The sequence below is a fragment of the Pan troglodytes genome, chromosome 6, assembly GCF_028858775.2.
Source record: "Pan troglodytes isolate AG18354 chromosome 6, NHGRI_mPanTro3-v2.0_pri, whole genome shotgun sequence".
Classification (NCBI taxonomy): domain Eukaryota; kingdom Metazoa; phylum Chordata; class Mammalia; order Primates; family Hominidae; genus Pan; species Pan troglodytes.
In genome coordinates this window covers 68,356,091-68,375,717 of record NC_072404.2, presented here as the reverse complement: position 1 = coordinate 68,375,717, position 19,627 = coordinate 68,356,091, and the positions used below count along the sequence as shown (strand labels likewise).

The 19,627-nt window shown below is 40.9% G+C and overlaps 1 protein-coding gene across 5 annotated transcripts in view; it reads right to left on the bottom strand.

Moving 5' to 3' along the window:
* LOC129144580 (coiled-coil domain-containing protein 144A-like) overlaps nucleotides 1-18,192 on the bottom strand; it is a 47,084-nt gene extending 28,892 nt beyond the window's left edge. The window contains exons 1-2 of one of the 5 annotated variants that reach the window (XR_008549019.2): nucleotides 17,979-18,192; nucleotides 2,249-2,462 (exon numbers count right to left, since the gene is read on the bottom strand). Coding sequence is in view for 1 of the 5 variants with exons in the window: in XM_063815405.1 (XP_063671475.1) it covers nucleotides 2,249-2,442 (194 nt within the window). In the remaining 4 variants the exon portion in view is untranslated. The remainder of the gene's footprint in view (nucleotides 1-2,248; nucleotides 2,463-17,978) is intronic. The other 4 variants (XR_010158877.1, XR_008549020.2, XR_008549016.2 and 1 more) reach the window with 4 other exon arrangements.
* Between the last annotated feature and the right edge of the window lie 1,435 nt (nucleotides 18,193-19,627).

The window sequence follows — 19,627 nt, the reverse complement described above, 5'->3', positions numbered from 1 at the left end:
GTCTGGAGGCATCAAATTACCTGACTTCAAATTATACTATAAGGCCACAGTAAGAAAAACAGCATGGTACTAGTATAAGAGTAGATACATACATCAATGGAACAGAATAGACAACCCACAAATAAAACCATTTACAACCAAATATTCTTTGACAAAGTATACAAAAACATGAACTGGAGAAAGGACACCTTATTCAATAAATGGTGCTGGGAAAATAGGATAGCCACATGTAGAAGAATGAAACTAGATCCCTCTCACCATATATAAAATAAAAATTAATTCAAGATGGACTAAAGGCCTAAATCTGATACCTGAAAACATTGGCCTAAGCAAAAGATTTACGATGAAGAATCTAAAAGCAAATGTGACAAATAATTTAACTAATTAATTAATAATTAAACTGAAAAGTTTCTGCACAGCAAAAGAAATAATCATCTGAGTAAACTAACAACCTATAGAATGGGGGGAAATATTTGCAAATCACGAATTAGATAAAGGACTAATATCTAGAATCTACAAGAAACTCAAACAAATAAGCAGGAAAATACAAATAATTCCATTAAAAAGTGGGCAAATGACATGAATAGACATTTCTCAAAAGAAGATGTACAAATGGTCAACAAACATATAAAAATATGGTCAATATCACTAATCATCAGGGAAATGCAAAATAAAACAACAATGATATATCACCTCACTGCAGCTAGAATGGCCATTATTAAAAATCAGAAGCAATAGATGTTGGTGTGGATGTGGTGAAAAGAGAACACTTATACAGTGGTGGTGAGAATGCAAATTAGTACAACCTCTATGGAAAACAGTATGGAGATTTCTCAAAGAACTAAAAGTAGATCCTACTATTCAATTCAGCATTCCCACTTCTGGGTATCTACTCAAAGGAAAAGAAACCATTATGTCAAAAAAACACCTGCATGCATATGTTTATTGCAGGACAATTCACAATATGCAAAGATGTGGAATCAACCTGTGTGCATTAGCTGATGAGTGGAATATATATACATATATATATCACAGAATATTACTCAGCCACAAAAAAGAATGAAAGAATGTCTTTTGCAGCAACTTGATGGAGCTGGAGGCCATTATTCTAAGTGAAGTAACTCAGGAACGGAACAACAAATACCACATGTTCTCACTTACAAGTGGGAGCTATGCTACGCGTATGTGAAAGCTGACAGAGTGGTATAATGACATTGGAGGCTCAGAAGGGAGAAAAGCATAAGGGCATTGAGAGACAAAAACTACCTATTGGGCTACAATGTACTATTTGGGTGATGGGTACACTAAAATCCCAGACTTCACCACTACACAATTCATCCATGTAACCAAAAACCACTTGTACTCCTAAAGGTATTGAAATAAAAAAAATTAAAGAGAGAGTAAAAAGAAGAATAAAACTGTATAACGTTTTTAAAAAGTATTCTGGGTTGAGACAAGTGGCCATTTTATGCTCTGTTGGTTGAACTGTAAAATAATACAAACATTCTTGAGGACAATTTAGAAATATTAATCCAAGGCCTTTTATAAAAAAGTTCTTATATTTTAACCAAAATATTCTGTATTGAAGACTTGATTCAAAGTAAATAATTAGAAATGTAGAAAGTGACTTAGATAAAAGACGTTCTGGGCTGTATATCATGGCTCACGCCTGTAATCCCAATGTTTTGGGAGGCCGAAGCAGGAGGATTATTTGAAGCCATGACTTAGAGATCATCCTGGACAAGACAGTGAGACCTTGCCTCAATGAAAAACTTAAAAAGTTAGTAGGGCATGGGGGCATGTGCCTGTAGTGCCAGCTACTTAGGAGGTTGAGGCAGGATCCCTTGAGCACAAAAGTTCAAAGTTGCAGTGAGCTATGATCACACTACTGCACTCCAGCCTCAGCGACAGAGCAAAACCCTGTGTCTAAAAATAGTAAGAATAAAAGATGTTCCTCACAGCATTAATTCTAACACAAAATAATTTCAAACCCCAAATTCAATTTGTTAAATATTGAGGTTCCCATATGGTAGACTTCCATACAGCCATTAAAATCACGATTTAAAATATACAATTATTAGAAGAATTCACAGTGAAAAATTTGTTACCTTATTTCCAAGAATTTCATATTCCACAAGTGCAAGACATTTTCTCCCCATTAAGCCCCAGAGAGTCAGCAATTGCAAAAATTCTTACATATCTTTAGTATAGACAGTTAAAATATTTATTTAAAACTCAAATGTCATACCTCAAACTGTAGCGTTCTTGTTCCCATTGACCTTTTTCATGCTCTAACTGTAATTGTGTTTCTTTTGCTTCACATAGCTCCTTTTGTAGTACACCAACCATATTTTCCATTTGTTTAATATTTACTGTAAGTTGTTCACAATGATTATTCTTAAGTTCTAATAAGTGTTCCCATGAAAGAACTGCATCTTGCATTTTCGATAGGCTAACAGAATCTACATGAGGGAGAAAACAAGGTGGAAATAAAATATGAGTACTTTTTGCATATAAAGGACTGTGCATTTTAAGTCACCCATCCATACACCTAACAAATATGGACTAAGTTCCTAACATGTGGTCTGCTGAGCTTTGCAGATACAACAGACAATACCTCTGCTCTTGCTCAGCTTTCAGTGTAGTGAAGAACAAAGACAATAAAAGTGAAAATTACAAATTCAGATAGATACTGGAAGAAAACAGTTCTATGGTACATACAATCTGATGTATACTGGGCTCAGGGAAGATTTCCTTGATGAAAAGACGGCTACACTGAGAAATAAAGGATGAGAAGGAAGCAGTTAAGTAAAGGGGGTAGAAGAGCATTCTAGCCAGTCTGTGGTAAGTGCTGAAGCTCTCCTGCAATCTGCTTCTGGCCATGATGGAGAAACAGGTACTGATTTACCTTCTTGTCTGAAACAATCAAAAACAAAAAAGACAAAATATATTATACAATGATTTTCAAGAAAATGGAGTTCAGGTACACTTTGGAAGGCCGAGGCAGGCGGATCACCTGAGGTCAGGAGTTCGAGACTACCCTGGCCAACATGGTGAAACCCCATATCTACTAAAAATACAAAAATTAGCTGGGTGTAGTGGTGCAAACCCATAGTCCCAGTTGCTCGGGAGGCTGAGGCAGAAGGATCACTTGAACCCAGGAGGTGAAGGTTGTAGTGAGCCGAGATCGTGCCGCTGCACTCCAGCCTGGGCAACAGAGCAAGACTCTCCAGAAAAAAAGAAAGTGACTTCAGGTAACAAAGATAATGATCCCTGTAAGAGAAAACAAATGAAGTAAGCCTTACAAACAACCCAGCTCCCTGACTTGACAAAGTTTCCATGCCATGACACAGGGAGAAAAAAAAACTGAGGTAGAGTCCACCAGATTCTCTGAGTTGGAATGATGAAGCACAAAAAACCAATAGCAGAGTGATGAACAGTACATGTGTGCTAGGAAACTACCTGAGACCAGGGGAAAAAAATCTTTAAAAAATTAGAAACAGTGAAAAATAGCGCCTGTTGCTCACAATGTGTAAGGAAGAGTGTCCATTCCTATGAGCAATACTGGAAAAACTCGGGCTTCACAGGGCAATGAACAGAGTTATTAGAAACACCTTGCCTCAGAAGTGGAAAATTAGACCAAACCATAAAGCAAGACCACAAATATCAAGCTGTGTATAAGTAACTCAACTGTGTCCCAAAATAAATCTCAAGCAGAGACATGGGAGATATTTTCTGAAAGCAAACTGTATGTGTAGAGATTCAAATTAAAATGTCAGAAATGAAAACTATACTGGATGGAAATGAATACAGACTAGACATCACAAAAGAGAAGATTCATAAATTTGAGACATCAGAGAACTACGAGAAAACTTTAAGCAGTAATATACAGGTCCCCAAAGAGAAAGGGAGAGAGACAGACAAAATATAGAGAGCAGATGGCCAGAAATTTTCTAAACTTAATGAAAACTATAATCCCACAAATCCAGGAAGGATCTGGCTGGGAAAGAGGAAATGAAATTATACTATTCTAATTTTCTTATGCCATATACGATATGGTATAATACTGCCTGAAGGTGGACTGTGATAAGATAAAATCATATAGTACAAATTGTAATGAAATCACAAAGATAGCAAAAACAGACTTATAGCTAATAAGCCAAAAGAGAGAGATAAAACAATCATAAAATTACATGACTGGCCAGGTGCGGTGGCTCACGCCTGTAATCCCAGCACTTCGGGAGGCCAAGTGGGGGCAGATCACCTGAGGTCAGGCGTTCGAGACCAGCCTGGCCAATGTGGTGAAAACCCATCTCTACTAAAAGTACAAAAAATTAGCCAGGTGTGGTGACAGGCGTCTGTAATTCCAGCTACTTGGGAGGCTGAGGCAGGAGAATCGCTTGAACCCAGGAGGCCGAGGTTGCAGTGAACAGAGATCATGCCGTTGCACTGCAGCCTGGGTGGCAGAGTGAGACTGCATCTCAAAAAAAAAAAAAAAAAAAACATGGCTAACTGAAAAGAAAGCAGAAAAAGAAGAAAAGAAAACAAAGAACAGCTGGGACTAATGGAAATCAAACTGTATGATAACAGATAAACTTAACTATATCAGTAATCACATTATAAATGAAACCAGCCTAATAACCTAAATTAAAAGGCAGATTGTCAAACTGTATAAAAAAGCAAGGTCCTACTCCCTGCTACCTATAAGAAATACTTTAAATGTAGGCCAGGTACAGTGGCTCACGCCTGTAATCCCAGCACTTTGGGAGGCTGAGGCAGACGGATCACGAGGTCAGGAGATTGAAATCATCCTGACTAACACGGTGAAACTCTGTCTCTACTGAAAATACAAAAAATTAGGTGGCAGGTGCCTGTAGTCCCAGCTACTCAGGAGGCTGAGGCAGGAGAATGGCGTGAACCCAGGAGGCAGAGCTTCCAATGAGCCAAGATCCCGCCACTGCACTCAAGCCTGGGTGACAGAGTGAGACTCCATCTCAAAAAAAAAAAAATACTTTAAATGTAAAGATGCAAATTAGTTAAAAGGATGGAAAAATATATACCATGCTAACAGTTAACAAATAAAGCCTAGCAGAAATGGTTATATTAATACCAAAGTAGATTTCAGAGCAAAAAATATTACTAGCTATCAACAAAATTATTTCATAATGATAAATGGTTCAATTAATCAAGAGCACATAATCCTAAATGTTTATGTACCTAGTAACATAACAGCTTCAAAATACATGAGGCAAAAACTGATAGAAGAAATTGACAAATTCACAGGTATAGTCTGAGATTTCAATATCGCTTACTCAATACATGACAGAACAAGGAGGCAGAAAATCAGTAAGACTAGAGTAGACTTGAAGAGCACTATGCTTCTCAAGGACCCATGGAACACTTAGCAAAACAGATCATATTCTAGGCCATACAGTAAATCTTCATGAAAGAATTAAGTCAAAAGGATTTAAGTCATACAAAGTATGGTCCCTGACCACAGAGCAATCAAATTAGAAATCAGTAATAAATAAACCTGACAGTAAGTCTAGGCCATAAGGACTGCAACTACTAGGCAAGTCCTGGCACTGTGCTGGGCTCAGAGCCAGTAAATATGGGATCATGTGACCTATTGAGACCCCAGCTAAGGGAGTACTTGTGCTACCCCTCCCCTAACCCCAGACAGTGCAGCCTACCACTCTGAAAGAGACTACTTCCTTCCACTTGAGAATAGAGAGAAAAAGAGAACTTTGTCTTGCAACATGGATACAAGCTCAGCCACGGTAGGATAGGGCACTGGGCAGAGTCGTGAGGTCCCCATTCCAGGTCCTGGATCCTGTATGACATTTCTAGACACAACCAGGGCCAGAAGAAATCCCACTCCCTTGAATGGAAAGACCCAGTCCTGGCAGGATTCACCACCTGGTGACTAAAGACCTCTTGGGCCCTGAATAATTAGTAGCAGTAGGCCGAGCGCAGTGGCTCACGCCTGTAATCCCAGCACTTTGGGAGGCCAAGGCGGGCGGATCACGAGGTCAGGAGATCGAGACCATCCTGGCTCACACGGTGAAACACCGTCTCTACTAAAAATACAAAAAATTAGCCAGGCGCGGTGGCGGGCGCCTGTAGTCCCAGCTACTTGGGAGGCTGAGGCAGGAGAATGGCGTGAATCCAGGAGGCGGAGCTTGCAGTGAGCCGAGATAGCACCACTGCACTCCAGCCTGGGCGAAAGAGCGAGACTCCGTCTCAAAAAAAAAAAAATTAGTAGCAGTAACCATTAGTACATGCCATGGGTCTTGGGAGAGATGCTGAGATGAGCTGGCTCAAGTGTGACACTCCCAGCTAGGGTGGCTACTAGCAGAGATTCCTGCTTCAGAAAGGCAGAGGAAGGGTTAAAAGGACTTGGTCTCGCAGCTTAGGTACCCGTTCAACCACAGTGGGGTAAAGCACCTAGCAGGCTCTTGGGGTCTCGTCAGTGGCATTTCTGGACCTGCCCTAGGTAAAGAGGAGCCCACACTCTGAAGGGTGAGTTCCGGGCCCAGCAGCATTCACCACAAGCTGACTGAGGAGCCCTTGGGCTTTACATGAACATTGGTGGTAGCCTGATAGTATTCCCGTGGGCCCGTGAGTGCTGAACACGAGAGACTCTTCTGCCTGTGGAAAGGGGAGGGAAGAGTAGGAAGGACATTGTCTTGTGGTTTGGATGCCAGCTCAGCCACAGTAGAATACAGCACCAAGTAGATTTCTAATGTTTCCAACTCTAGGCCTTGGTTCCCAGAAGGCATCTCTGGACTAAATCGGGACCTAGGGGAACTTGCTCCTCTGAAGTGAAGGACACAAGCTTGGCTGGCTTCACCACCTGTGGACTGTATGACCCTAGGGACTTGAATAAACATAGGCAGTAGCCAGGTAGTGGTTACAGCAGTTCTTGGGTGAGACCCAGTGCTGTGCTGGCTTTAGGTCTGACCCAGCATAGTCCCAGTGGTAGGGGTCCTAGGGGTCCTTGTGTTACCCATCCAATAGCTCCAGGAAGCTCAGCACAGAGAGAGAGAGAGACTCCATTTGTTTGGAAAAATAATGGAAGACAACAAGAGTCTGTGCTTGATGATCCAGAGCATCCTTCCAGATCTTATTCAAGACTACCATGCCTCTATGAGTCTGCCAAAAATACAGTGTTACTAGGCTTGGAGTGCCCAACCATGCAGATATACCTGCAGTGACCAAAAGCAGATCACAACACCCCAGTCCTTTCAAATACTTGGAAAATCTTCCTAAGGAAGATGGGTATAAGCAAGCATAAACTGAGAAGACTACAATAAATACCCATTCTTTTCAATGTCCAGACACAAATGAACATCCACAAGACTGTCCACAAAAACATGACTTCACCAAATGAACTAAATAAAGCATGAGAGATCAATCCCAGATAAACAGAGCTATGTGACCTTTCAGATAATTCAAAATAGCTGTTTTGAGGAAACTCAAAGAAATTCAAGATAACACACACACAAAGAATTCAGAATTCTATCAGATAAATTTCAGAAAGAAATTGAAATAGTAAGAATCAGGGAGAAAATCTGGATTTGAAAAATGCAATTGACATACAGAAGAATACCTCAGTCTCTTAATAGGAGAATTGATTAAGCAGAAGGAAGAATTAGTAAGCTTGAAGACAGGCCATTTGAAAATACAGTCAGAGAAGACAAGAAAACAAAAAAGGAAATTAAGCATACCTACAAGATCTAGAAAGCAGCCTCAAAAGGGCAAATCTAAGAGTTATTAACCTTAAAGAAGAGGCAGAGACAAGGATGGGGTAGAAAGTTTATTCAGGCTGGGCGCGGTGGCTCACGCCTGTAATCCCAACACTTTGGGAGGCTGAGGCGGGCGGATCACGAGGTCAGGAGATCGAAACTATCCTGGCTAACACGGTGAAACCCCACCTCTAATAAAAATACAAAAAATTAGCTGGGCGTGGTAGCGGGCACCTGTAGTCCCAGCTACTCGGGAGGCTGAGGCAGGAGAATGGCGTGAACCTGGGAGGTGGAGCTTGCAGTGAGCTGAGATAGCGCCACTGCAGTCCGGGCCTCGGTGAAAGAGTGAGACTCTGTTTCCCAAAAAAAAAAAAAAAAAAGTGTATTCAAAGGGACAATACCAGATAATGCCCCAAACCTAGAAAAATATATCAGTATCCAACCTCAAGGCATTTAATAATCACACACGCAAAGGTCAAAGATAAAGAAAAGATCCTAAAAGCAGCAAGAGAAAATAAACAACATACAATGGAGCTCTAATATGTCTGGCAGCAGACTTTTCAGTGGAAACCCTACAGGCCACGAGAGCGGCACAGCATATTCAAAGTGCTGAAGGGGACTGGGCGCGGTGACTCACACCTGTAATCCCAGCACTTTGGGAGGCCGAGGTGGACGGATCACAAGGATGGAGACCATCCTAGCCAACATGGTGAAACTCCGTCTCTACTAAAAATACAAAAATTAGCTGAGTGTGGTGGTGTGTGCCTGTAGTCCCAGCTACTCGGGAGGCTGAGGCAGGAGAATTGCTTAAACCTGGGAGGCAGAGGCTGCAGTGAGCTGAGATTGTTCCATCGCACTCCTGCCCGATGACAGAGCGACTCCATCGAGAAAGAGAAGAAAGAAAAGACAAAAGATGATAGGATGAACTGACCAAAAATAATAACGATAACTTTTCAAGACATAGTATAATCAGATATAATAGAAACAAGAAGTTAAGAAGCAGAAGAATAAAGTTAAAATGTAGAGACTTCATTACTTTTCTTTTTGCTTGTTTATGCAATCAGTGTTGTCAACAGTTTAAAATAATGGGTTATAAGATATTGTTTGCAAGCCTCATGGTAACCTTATATGTGAAAACATACAATAGATATGCAAAAAATAAAAAGCAAGAAATTAAAACATACCACTGGAGAAATCACCTTCACTAAAAGGAAGACAGGAAGGAGGGAATTAAGGAAGAAAGACCGCAAACCAGAAAACAAACAAAATGCAGGAACAAGTCCTTACTTATCAATAACTTTAACTATAAATGGACTAAACTCTCCAATCAAAAGACATAGAGTAACTGAACTGAAAAAGAAAAAAAAGGCCCAATTGTTGCCTACAAATAACACACTTCACCTGTAAAGACACACACAGTTTGAGAATTAAGGGATGGAAAAAGGCATTCTGTGCAAATGGAAACCAAAAATGGGCTGAAGTAGCTATACTTGTATCAGACAAAATAGATTTCAAGACAGAATTGGCTGGGTGCAGGTGCTCACACGTGTAATCCCAGCACTTTGGGAGGCAAATCACTTGAGGTCAGGAGTTCAAGACCAGCCTAGCCAACATGGTGAAACTTCCTCTGTCAGCAAACAAAAATTGGCTGGGCGTGTAGTCCCAAGCTACTCGGGAGGCTGCAAAAGGAGAATCGCTTGAACCCAGGAGGCAGATGTTGCAGTGAGCTGAGATTGTGCCACTGCACTCCAGCCTGGGGAACAGAGCGAGACTCTGTCTTTAAAAAAAAAAAAAAAAAGAAACTAACTTCAACAGTGGGTCAATGAAGAAATTAAGAAGGAAATTTTAAACTTTCTTGAAACAAATGATAATGGAAACACAACATATCAAACAAATGAGATACAGTGAGAGCAGTACTAACAGGCAAGTTTATACCCATGAGCTTCTACGTCAAAAAAGTAGAAAAACTTCAAATAAATAACATAATGCTGTACCTTAAAGAACTAAAAAGTGGCTGGGCATGGTGGCTCATGCCTGTAATCCCAGCACTTTGGGAAGCTGAGGTGGGTGGATCACCTGAGGTCAGGAGTTCAAGACCAGCCTGGGCAACATGGTGAAACCCTGTCTCTACAAAAAATGCAAAAATTAGCTGGGTGTAGTGGTGTGTGCCTCTAATCCCAGCTGTTCGGGAGGTTGAGGCAGGAGAATTGCTTGAGGTGGAGCCAAGATTGCGCCAATGCCTGGGTGACAGAGCAAGACTCCGTCTAAAAAAAAAAAAAAACTGAAAAGCAAGAGCACACCAGACACAGAGTTAGTAGAAGAAAAGAAATAACAACAGTCAGAGCAGCAATAAATGAAATTGAAATAAAGAAAATACAAAAAGTCAATAAAACAAAAGTTGGTTTCTGGATAATATAAAGAAAATTGAAAAATGTTTAGCCAGGGTAAATAAGAAAAAGAGAAAATCCAAATGAATAAAATGAAAGATGAAAAAGGACGCATTATAACTGATACCACAGAAATTCAAAGAATCATTAGAGGTTACTATGAGCAACTATAGTCCAATAAAGCTGGGAAATCTAGAAGAAATGAACAAATTCCTAGATACATATAACCTACCAAGATTGAACCATGAAGAAATCCAAAACCTGAATAGACCAATAACAAACGATGAGATGGAAGCTGTAATAAAAAGTCTCCCAGCAAAGGAAAGTCTGGGACCCCACAGCTTCACTGCTGAATTTTGCCAGCCATTTAAAGAAGAATTTGTACCAATCCTTCTCAAACTATTCTGAAAAACAGAGGAGGAGGGAATACTTCCGAACTCGTTCTACAAGGCCCATCTTACCCTGATACCAAAAGTAGACAAAAGCACAACAAAAAAAAGACAATTACAGGCCAATATCCCTGATGAACATTGATGCTAAACTCCTCCACAAAATACTAGCAAACCAAATGCAAAATTAGATTTAAAAGATCACTCATCGTGACCAAGTGGGACTTATCCCTGGGACTCAAGGATGGTTCAATACATGCAAATCAATGTGTAATCATTATCAGCTGAATGAAGGACAAGAACCATATGATCATTTAAATTGATGCTGAAAAAAACATTCGATGGAATTTAACATTACTTCATGATACAAATCCTCAAAAAACTGGAGATAGAAAGAATATACCTCAGCACAATAAGAGCTGTATGTGACAAACCCACAGCTAGTATCATACTGAATGAGGAAACACTGAAAGCCTTTCCTCTAAGATCTGGAACACGACAAGGATGCCCACTTTCACTACTGTTATTCAGCATAGTACTGGAAGTTTTAGCTAGAGCAATCAGATAAGAGAAAGAAATAAAGGGCATCCAAATTGGAAAAGAAGTCAAATTATCCTTGTTTGCTGATGATATAATCTTATATTTGGAAAAATCCTAACGACTCCACCAAAAATCTATTAGGACTGACAAACAAATTCAGTAAAATTGCAGGATACAAAATCAACCTACAAATATCTGTAGCATTTCTATATGCCAACAGCACACAATCTGAAAAAATCAAGAAAGTAATCCCAGTTACAACAGTTTCAAATAAAATAAAATACCCAGAAATTAACCAAGTGAAAGACCTCTACAATGAAAATATAAAACACTGATACAAGCAGACTGGGCGTGGTGGCTCATGCCTGTAATCCCAGCACCTTGGGAGGCTGAGGTGTGCAGATCACAAGGTCAGGAGATCAAGACCATCCTAGTCAACATGGTGAAACCCCGTCTCTACTAAAAATACAAAAAAATTAGCTGGGTGTGGTGGCATGTGCCTATAATCCCAGCTACTCGGCAGGCTGAGGCAGGAGAATCCGCCTTGAACCTGGGAGGCGGAGATTGCAGTGAACCGAGATTATGCCACTGCACTCCAGCCTGACGATAGAGACTCCGTCTCAAAAACAAAACAAAACAAAACAAAAAAAAACAAAAGAAGAAGAAAAAACATTGATACAAGCAATTGAAGAGGGCACACACAAAAAATGGAGATTTCATGTTTACATACTGGAAGAATCAGTATCATTAAAATGTATATATTACACCCAAAACTATGGATTCAATGCAGTCCCTATCAAAATACCAATGATATTCTTCATAGAAATAGAAAATATAGGCTGGGCATGGTGGCTAATGCCTGTAATCTCAGCACTTTGGGAGGCTGAGGTGGGCAGATCACCTGAGGTTGGGAGCTCGAGACCTGCCTGACCAACATGGAGAAACCCAGTCTCTACTAAAAATACAAAATTAGCCGAGTGTGGTGGCTCATGCCTGTAATCCCAGCTATTTGGGAGGCTGAGGCGGGAGAATCACTTGAACCCGGGAGGCAGAGGTTGCACTGAGCCGAGATCGTGCCATTGCACTCCAGCCTGGGCAACAAGAGTGAAACTACATCTCAAAAAAGAAAAGAAAAGAAACAGAAAATATAATCCTAAAATGTATATGGAACCACAAAAAACTCAGAATAGCTAAAGATTTCCTAAGCAAAATAACTGGAGGAATCACATTACCTGACCTCAAATTATACTACAGAGCTATGGTAACCAAAACAGCATGGTACTGGCATAAAAACAGGCATATAGACGAGTGAAGCAGAATAGAGAACCCAGAAACAAATCCATGCACTTACAGTAAACTCATTTTCAACAAAGGTGTCAACAATATATACTGGAGAAAGGACAGCCTCTTCAATAAGTGGTGCTAAGAAAACTGGACATCCACATGCAGAAGAATCAAACTAGATCCCTGTTTCTTGCCATATTCAACAATCAAATAAAAATGGGTTAAAGACTTAAATCTAAGTCTTCAAACTATAAACCTACTGCATGAAAAACTTGCAGAAACTCTCTAGGACACCGCACTGGGCAAAGATTTCTTGAGCAATCAATACCCAATAAGCAGGGGCAACCAAAGTAAAAATGGACAAATGAGATCACATCAAGTTAAAAAGCTTCTGCACAGCAAAAAAGTGAAAAGACAATCCACAGAATGGGAAAAGTCTTTGCAAACTATCCATCTGATAAGGGATTAATAACCAGAATATATAAGGAGCTCAAACAACTCTATAGGGAAATCTAACAATCCAATTAAAAAACGGGCCAAAGATCTGAATGGCTATTTCTCCAAAGAAGACGTAGAAATAGCAAACACGTATATAAAAAGGTGCTCAATCAATATCATTGATCATAAGAGAAATGCAAATCAAAACTACAATGAGATATCATCTCACCCCAGTTAAAATAGCTTTTATCCAAAAGACAGGCAATAACAAATGCTGACATGCAAGTGAAGAAGAGGGAACCCCTGTACACTGTTAGTGGGAATGTAAATTAGTAAAACCACTATGAAGAACAGTTTGCAGCTTCTTCAAAGAACTAAAAATAGAGCTACCATATGATCCAGCAATCCCACTGCTAGATATATACCACCCCCCAAAAAAGGAAATTATTATATCAAAGAGATATCTGCACTCTCATGTTTATTACAGCACTATTCATAATAGCAAAGATTTGGAAGCAACCCATGTGTCCATCAAGAAACAAACGGATAAACAGGATGTGGCAAGCATACACAATGGGGTACTATTTAGTTATGAGAAAGAATGAGATCCTGTAATTTCCAGCAGCATAGATGGAACTGGAGGTCATCATGTTCAGTGAAATAAGGCAGGTACAGAAAGACAAACATCATATGTTCTCACTTATTTGTGGGAGCTAAAAATTAAAACAATTGAACTTATGAACATAGAGAGTAAAATGATAGTTACTAGAGACTGGGAAGGGTACTGTGAGTGTGTGTCAGGGGAGTGAGGATAGGTAATGGATACAAAAAATAGAAAAAATAGGATCTAATATTTGATAGTGTAACAGGGTGAGTATAATCAATAATTATTTAGTTGTACATTTAAAAATAAAGAGTGTAAGTGGATTGTTTGTAACACAAAGGATAAATCTTTGTGGTCATAGATACCACATTTACCCTGATGTGATTATTACACAAACTATGCCCATATCAAAATGTCATATATTCCATAAATATATATATATATACACCTACTATGTAACTATAAAAATTTAAAAAAAGAAAACTGGTGTCAATTTACAAGACTGGACACTAATAACACTGCAAAAAGTGTTGGGTTTTTTTTTTTGGACATGCCTACATCTCAACCAAAGATTAAAATGTATACAAAGCATCAGGGTAGCATGACCCAATCAATAAAAGAAAACAAACATCCAGAAATCAAACCCAAAGAAACCAAGATATGGCTGGGTGCTGTGGGTGGTTCATGCCTGTAAGCCCAACACTTTGGGAGGTCAAGTCAGGCACATCCCTTGAATCCTGGGAATTTGAGACCAGCCTGGGCAAAATAGCAAAATCCTGTCTCTACTAAAAATACAAAAAATTGGCTAGGCATGGTGGGGCATGCCTGTAGTCTCAGCTACTCAGGAGGCTGTGGTAGGAGAAACAGCTGAGACTGGGAAGTTGAGGCTACAGTGAGCCGTGATCATGCCACTGAACTCCAGCCTGGGTGACAGCAGTGAGACCCTGTCTCAAAAAAAAAAAATGTATAAATTGCCTGAAAAAATTTAAAGTAACCATCTTAATGGCACTTGATGAGTAAATCACAACATAGACAACAAAATAAAATCAGGAAAATGAAATGATCAACAAAGATAGAAACTATAAGGCAAACAAATTGTAGAGCTCCAGAATACAAAAATGATTGAGAAATTATCAAACTTAAGGAAGGAAAAAGACCTTAAAACTTAAAGAACTCAACAAACTCCAACTAGAATTAAACACAAAGAAACCCACTATGAGAAACATCATAAACCAAAGTTTCAAAAGCCACAAAGAGAGAATCTTGAAAGAAGCAAGAGAAAGGTGATAAATTATCTGTAAGAGTGCTTCAGTAAGATTACCCGTAGATTTCTGAACAGAATCCTCACAGGTTAGAAAAGAGTTGGATAATATAATCAAAGAGCTGAAAGAAGAAAAACTTCCAAGCAAGAATACTATAACCAGCAATACCGTCCTCCAAATGAGGGAAAAATACAGATTTTCTAAGGCTAACAGAGATTAAAAAGTATATCACTAATAGACTTGCCCTACAAGAAATGCTAAAGGGAGTCTCTTCCATTGAAAATGAAATGATGCTACAAAACAACACAAAATCAGATAAAAATAGGTGACTCTCAGGAAAGATAGGCACATACACAAAAATAAAATTTTGTAGGATAATAATACTGCAGAAAACACTTTTAATTATGCTCTAAAAGTTGTACGTCAAAAGCATAAAAATAGAAATAAACATCTGTTAATGTAAATATAAAATAGAAAGTTGAAATTAGTGACAATAATTACAAAGTTGAGGGTAGAAAATAATGAGAAGAACTATTTGTACACAACTGAAGTTAAGATGTTATCAGCTTAAGAAGCACTGCTATAACATTAAGAAGTTTAATATAGCCAGGCGCGGTGACTCATGCCTGTAATCCCAGCACTTTGGGAGGCCGAGGTGGGCAGATGGCCTGAGGTTGGGAGTTCGAGACCAGCCTGACCAACATGAAGAAAGCCATCTCTACTAAAAATACAAAATTAGCCGGGCATGGTTGTGCATGCCTGTAACCCCACCTACTGGGGAGGCTGAGGCAGGAGAATCGCCTGAACCTGGGAGGCAGAGGGTGCGGTGAGCCAAGATCACACCATTGCCCTCCAGCCTGGGCAACAAGAGCAAAACTCGGTCTCAAAAAAAAAAAGAAAAAAAGGTTTAAGATAACCCCCATGGCAACCATGAATAAAATACTCAGATATAAAATAAGAAAGGAGTCAAAGCATGTCACTACAAAGATGAACAAGATGCAAAGACAGAAGAGGGACAAACTGGGTACAAAAATTAAATAAAAGAAGTAAGAAAATGGCAACAGTAAGGCCTTCCCTTTCAGGAAATTATTTAAATATTCATGGACTAAACTTTCCTATCAAAGGACATATATTATATAGAGATTAAAAAATAAAAACTCAAGGAAACTATATCCTGTCTCTAAGACAAACACGTTAGATCCAATACCAAAAATAGACAAACTGGCAGGATGGAAGACATTACATGCAAATATGAATGAAACAAGAGCAGGAGAGGTCACAATTATATTAGGCAAAATACCTTGCAAGTAAAAAATTACTATTTTTTTTCACTTTAGCATGCTCTACTGGATATTTAATATACACTTTTTTGTATTCATTATAAAGTACTCTTCAATAGTGAAACAGAGGTTAGTATGTTTTTAGTCAGGAAATACAAGTACAAGTCTCTAATTTATATTATATTTAGATGGTCTGATTCACTCAAATCCTGAAGTGGCAGGCTGCCAGATGCCTGGAACCTCTTAACAATAAAAGTGACATCAGAAATATATAGTAATGTTCTTACCAAAATTAATAAATGCTTAGATATAAGAACGACTACTTAAAACTTCTAAGTCACAAAACACCGTGCTAAAGGTTTTTAGCAACCTCTTCTTTACAGAACATAATTACTTCCTTATGTGGGGGTAGATTTGTGAATAGGCCAAAATTTCATAGGAAGGTGGGACATGGACCTTCCCCCTCCTCATTAGAAGTCATTTCGTCAGGACTTATGGTGGCCATATGGTGTTTCAAATGCTAACAGGAAACAAATGAGTCAACTTATGCACATGAAAAGCAAACTATGAATAACGAATAAGGAAGGGGGGAAACAGTTCAATAAGTTCAGATACAACTTGATACTGTCACAGGCTGTCACAGACCTCAGTATCTTCTTTATGGCCTAAGGAAACTGAGCCACCAACAGGAAAAAAGGTCACCTCACAGAGAATGCTGTGAGATTCTTAAGTTGCTAGACTCCTTTCCATCTTCTTCTCCTCAGGTCGATACTGCCGTCAAATTCTACACAATTCAACATCCATCTTCACATAACAATTAGTGTGACCCAAATTCATCCAAGATGTTAAAAGAAGGGAAGACAATCTACTAGGATTAGCCATAACTGTCCACAGTTGCAGGATGGAAAAGATATGACATGCAAATATGAACCAAACGAGAGCAGGAGAGATCACAATTATATTAGGCAAAATACCTTTTAAGTAAAAAATTACTATTTGTAGTAAAATATACCTTACGTCAAAACTGTCAGAAGAGACAAAGAACATTAAATAATAATAAAAGGTTTCATTCACTGGGAACCTATGAAACATACAGACGTACATAGGTAAACAAATAAAAATCAGGGTTCCCTCATATATAAAGCAAACACTGACAGAATTTAAGAAATAGACAGTAATATAATAATAGCAGGATACTTCAATACTCTACTTTCAGTAAAGAATAACAAAGCAAAACCAAATATAAACAAGGGAACAAAGGACTTGAAAGCACTATAAAACAATTACACCTAATAGACACATAGAAAGCATTACACTCAACAAAAGTAGAATTCACAATCTTTTTTTTTTTTTTTTTTTTTTTTTTTGAGACTGAGTTTCGCTCTGGTTGCCCAGGCTGGAGTGCAATGGCGTGATCTCGGCTCACTGCAACCTCCGCCTCCCAGGTTCAAGCGATTCTCCTGCCTCAGCCTCCGGAGCAGCTGGGATTACAGACGCGCGCCACCACCCCCGGCTAATTTTGTATTTTTAGTAGAGACGGGGTTTCTCCTTGTTGGTCAGGCTGGTCTCGAACGCCCGACCTCAGGTGATCCGCCCGCCTCGGCCTCCCAAAATGCTGAGTTTACAGGCGTGAGCCACCGCGCCCGTCCCAGTTTATTTTTTCCACAGGAAAAAGGAGGGACTGAGGACCCCACGGACCACAGCTCCTCCCACCCAGGAACGCGGCACCCCGAGGCGGGATTCTCCACTGAAGATCCCCAGGAGGTCACCGCACAACCTGAGGAAATGCATGGTTGCGGGCGTGGAGCTGCCCCAGGAGGGCTAGAGCCAAGCCGAAGTCACCGAGCAGGCACGGGTAGAGATGGGATGCCCAGGCTCCCGGCTGCCGCCCAGCCCCACTCTGCGCCGAAGGAGACTGAGAGCCGAGCTGCGCCGGCGGCGACTCAAATCCTGGTCCCTGCAGCGGACCGCGAGAAGGCCCGGGTCCCCCCAGAGCTGGTTCCAACCACAGGTCTACCCCTCAGGACAGTCTTTCCGCACACTCACCGGTTCTTGTCTTCTGTGGTGTCCCGACATCTTCCCAATGGACCTTCCAGTACCTGCAGGTCCCAGGGCCATGGAGGCAATGGCGGAGTCACTTGGAGCCTCGCGGAGAAAACCGGACAGAGGAATGGACACCGAACACGCAACGGACACACAACACCGAGCTCCGCGGGTCCGGAAACAAACACGCAGCCAGGTGGTGGAAGGCCGCCCCTTCCTCCGAGGCTGGCACCTGATTGGACAGTTCCACACAAGCGCCTCTGATTGGCTAGGGATCCTGACCCCGCCCTGCAGGGCCCTGATTGACAGAAGCTGTGTTCCTGCCTGGGACAGGCGGCCCGAAGGACGTGTGTTTGGCTGGCTCAGCCCTTTGCTTCAGGGCTTCCTTGCGGTGCTGGCACGTGGCCCCTCCAGGGGAACATCTGCATTTAAGCAGAACTTGGTTGTGCCTTTCCAGTGTTCCACTGTTGGCCTCCTGCACTTCCTGAGTTCTTTCTGACCTTTGGATTTTTGAGGCGGCAGCCTGAGCTTTCACAAGAGAGGCAGTCCTTTAAGGCAGCCATTTCCAATAGAAAGAAAAAAAAATGTGAGCCATGCGTGTCATTTAAATTTTTCTAGTAGCTGCTTAAAGGAAAAGGAAACAGGCTGGACATGGTGGCTCACGCCTGTAATCCTAGCATTTGGGAGGCTGAGGCAGGTGGATCACCTGAGGTCAGGAGTTCGAGACTAGCCTGACCAACATGGCAAAACCCGGTCTCCACTAAAAATACAAAAAGTAGCCCAGCGTGGTGGCAGGCGCCTGTAATCCCAGCTACTCGGGAGGCTGAGGCAGGAGAATCGCTTGAACCCGGGAGGTGGAGGTTGCAGTGAGCCAACATCCCACCATTGCACTCCAGCCTGGGCAACAAAGCGAGAATCCATCTAAATTAAAAAAAAACCAAAAAGGTGAAATTGACTGCAATAATTGATTTTACTCAATAGATCCAAAATATTATTTTGATTTGTGATCTACATAAAATTATTATTATTATTATTTTTCATTTTAAAAATAGAGACAGAGTCTCTCTCTGTCGCCCAGGCTGTAGCACAGTGAGGTGAGCATAGTTCACTGCAACCTGGGACTCCTGGGTTCAAGTGATCCTCCCTCTCCAGCCTCTCGAGTAGCTGGGACTACAGGTGGGCACCACCATGCCCGGCTAATATTTTTATGTTTGTAGAGACGTGTCACCGTCTTGCCCAGGCTGGTGTCCAACTCCTGCTTCAAGGGAAGCTCCGGCCTTGGCCTCCCAAAGTGCTGGGATTGCAGGCGTGAGCCACTGAAGGGGGCCTTTGGTAGGAAATCTTAGAAACTCACTCTATATTTTAAGCTTCCAGCACATCTCACGTAAGACCAGCCACATTCCAGGTGCCCTACGTGGTCAGCGGCTGCCACATTGAAGTGGAGCTCTGGGAGCATTGGCTCCCCTGACTTCAGGCGAAGTGAAGGCCTGAACTCTCTCCTTTTCTGCCATGGGCAAAGGAACACCCCCTTCCTACCAGCATCTCCCCTCAGGCTGATAGGTGGGAGAGGTGGTGCCCTGAAAGAGAGCAGGGGGCTCACAAGCAGAAAGTGTCCACAGGTAAACAACTGTTACCCACCTGCTGCTTGAGGG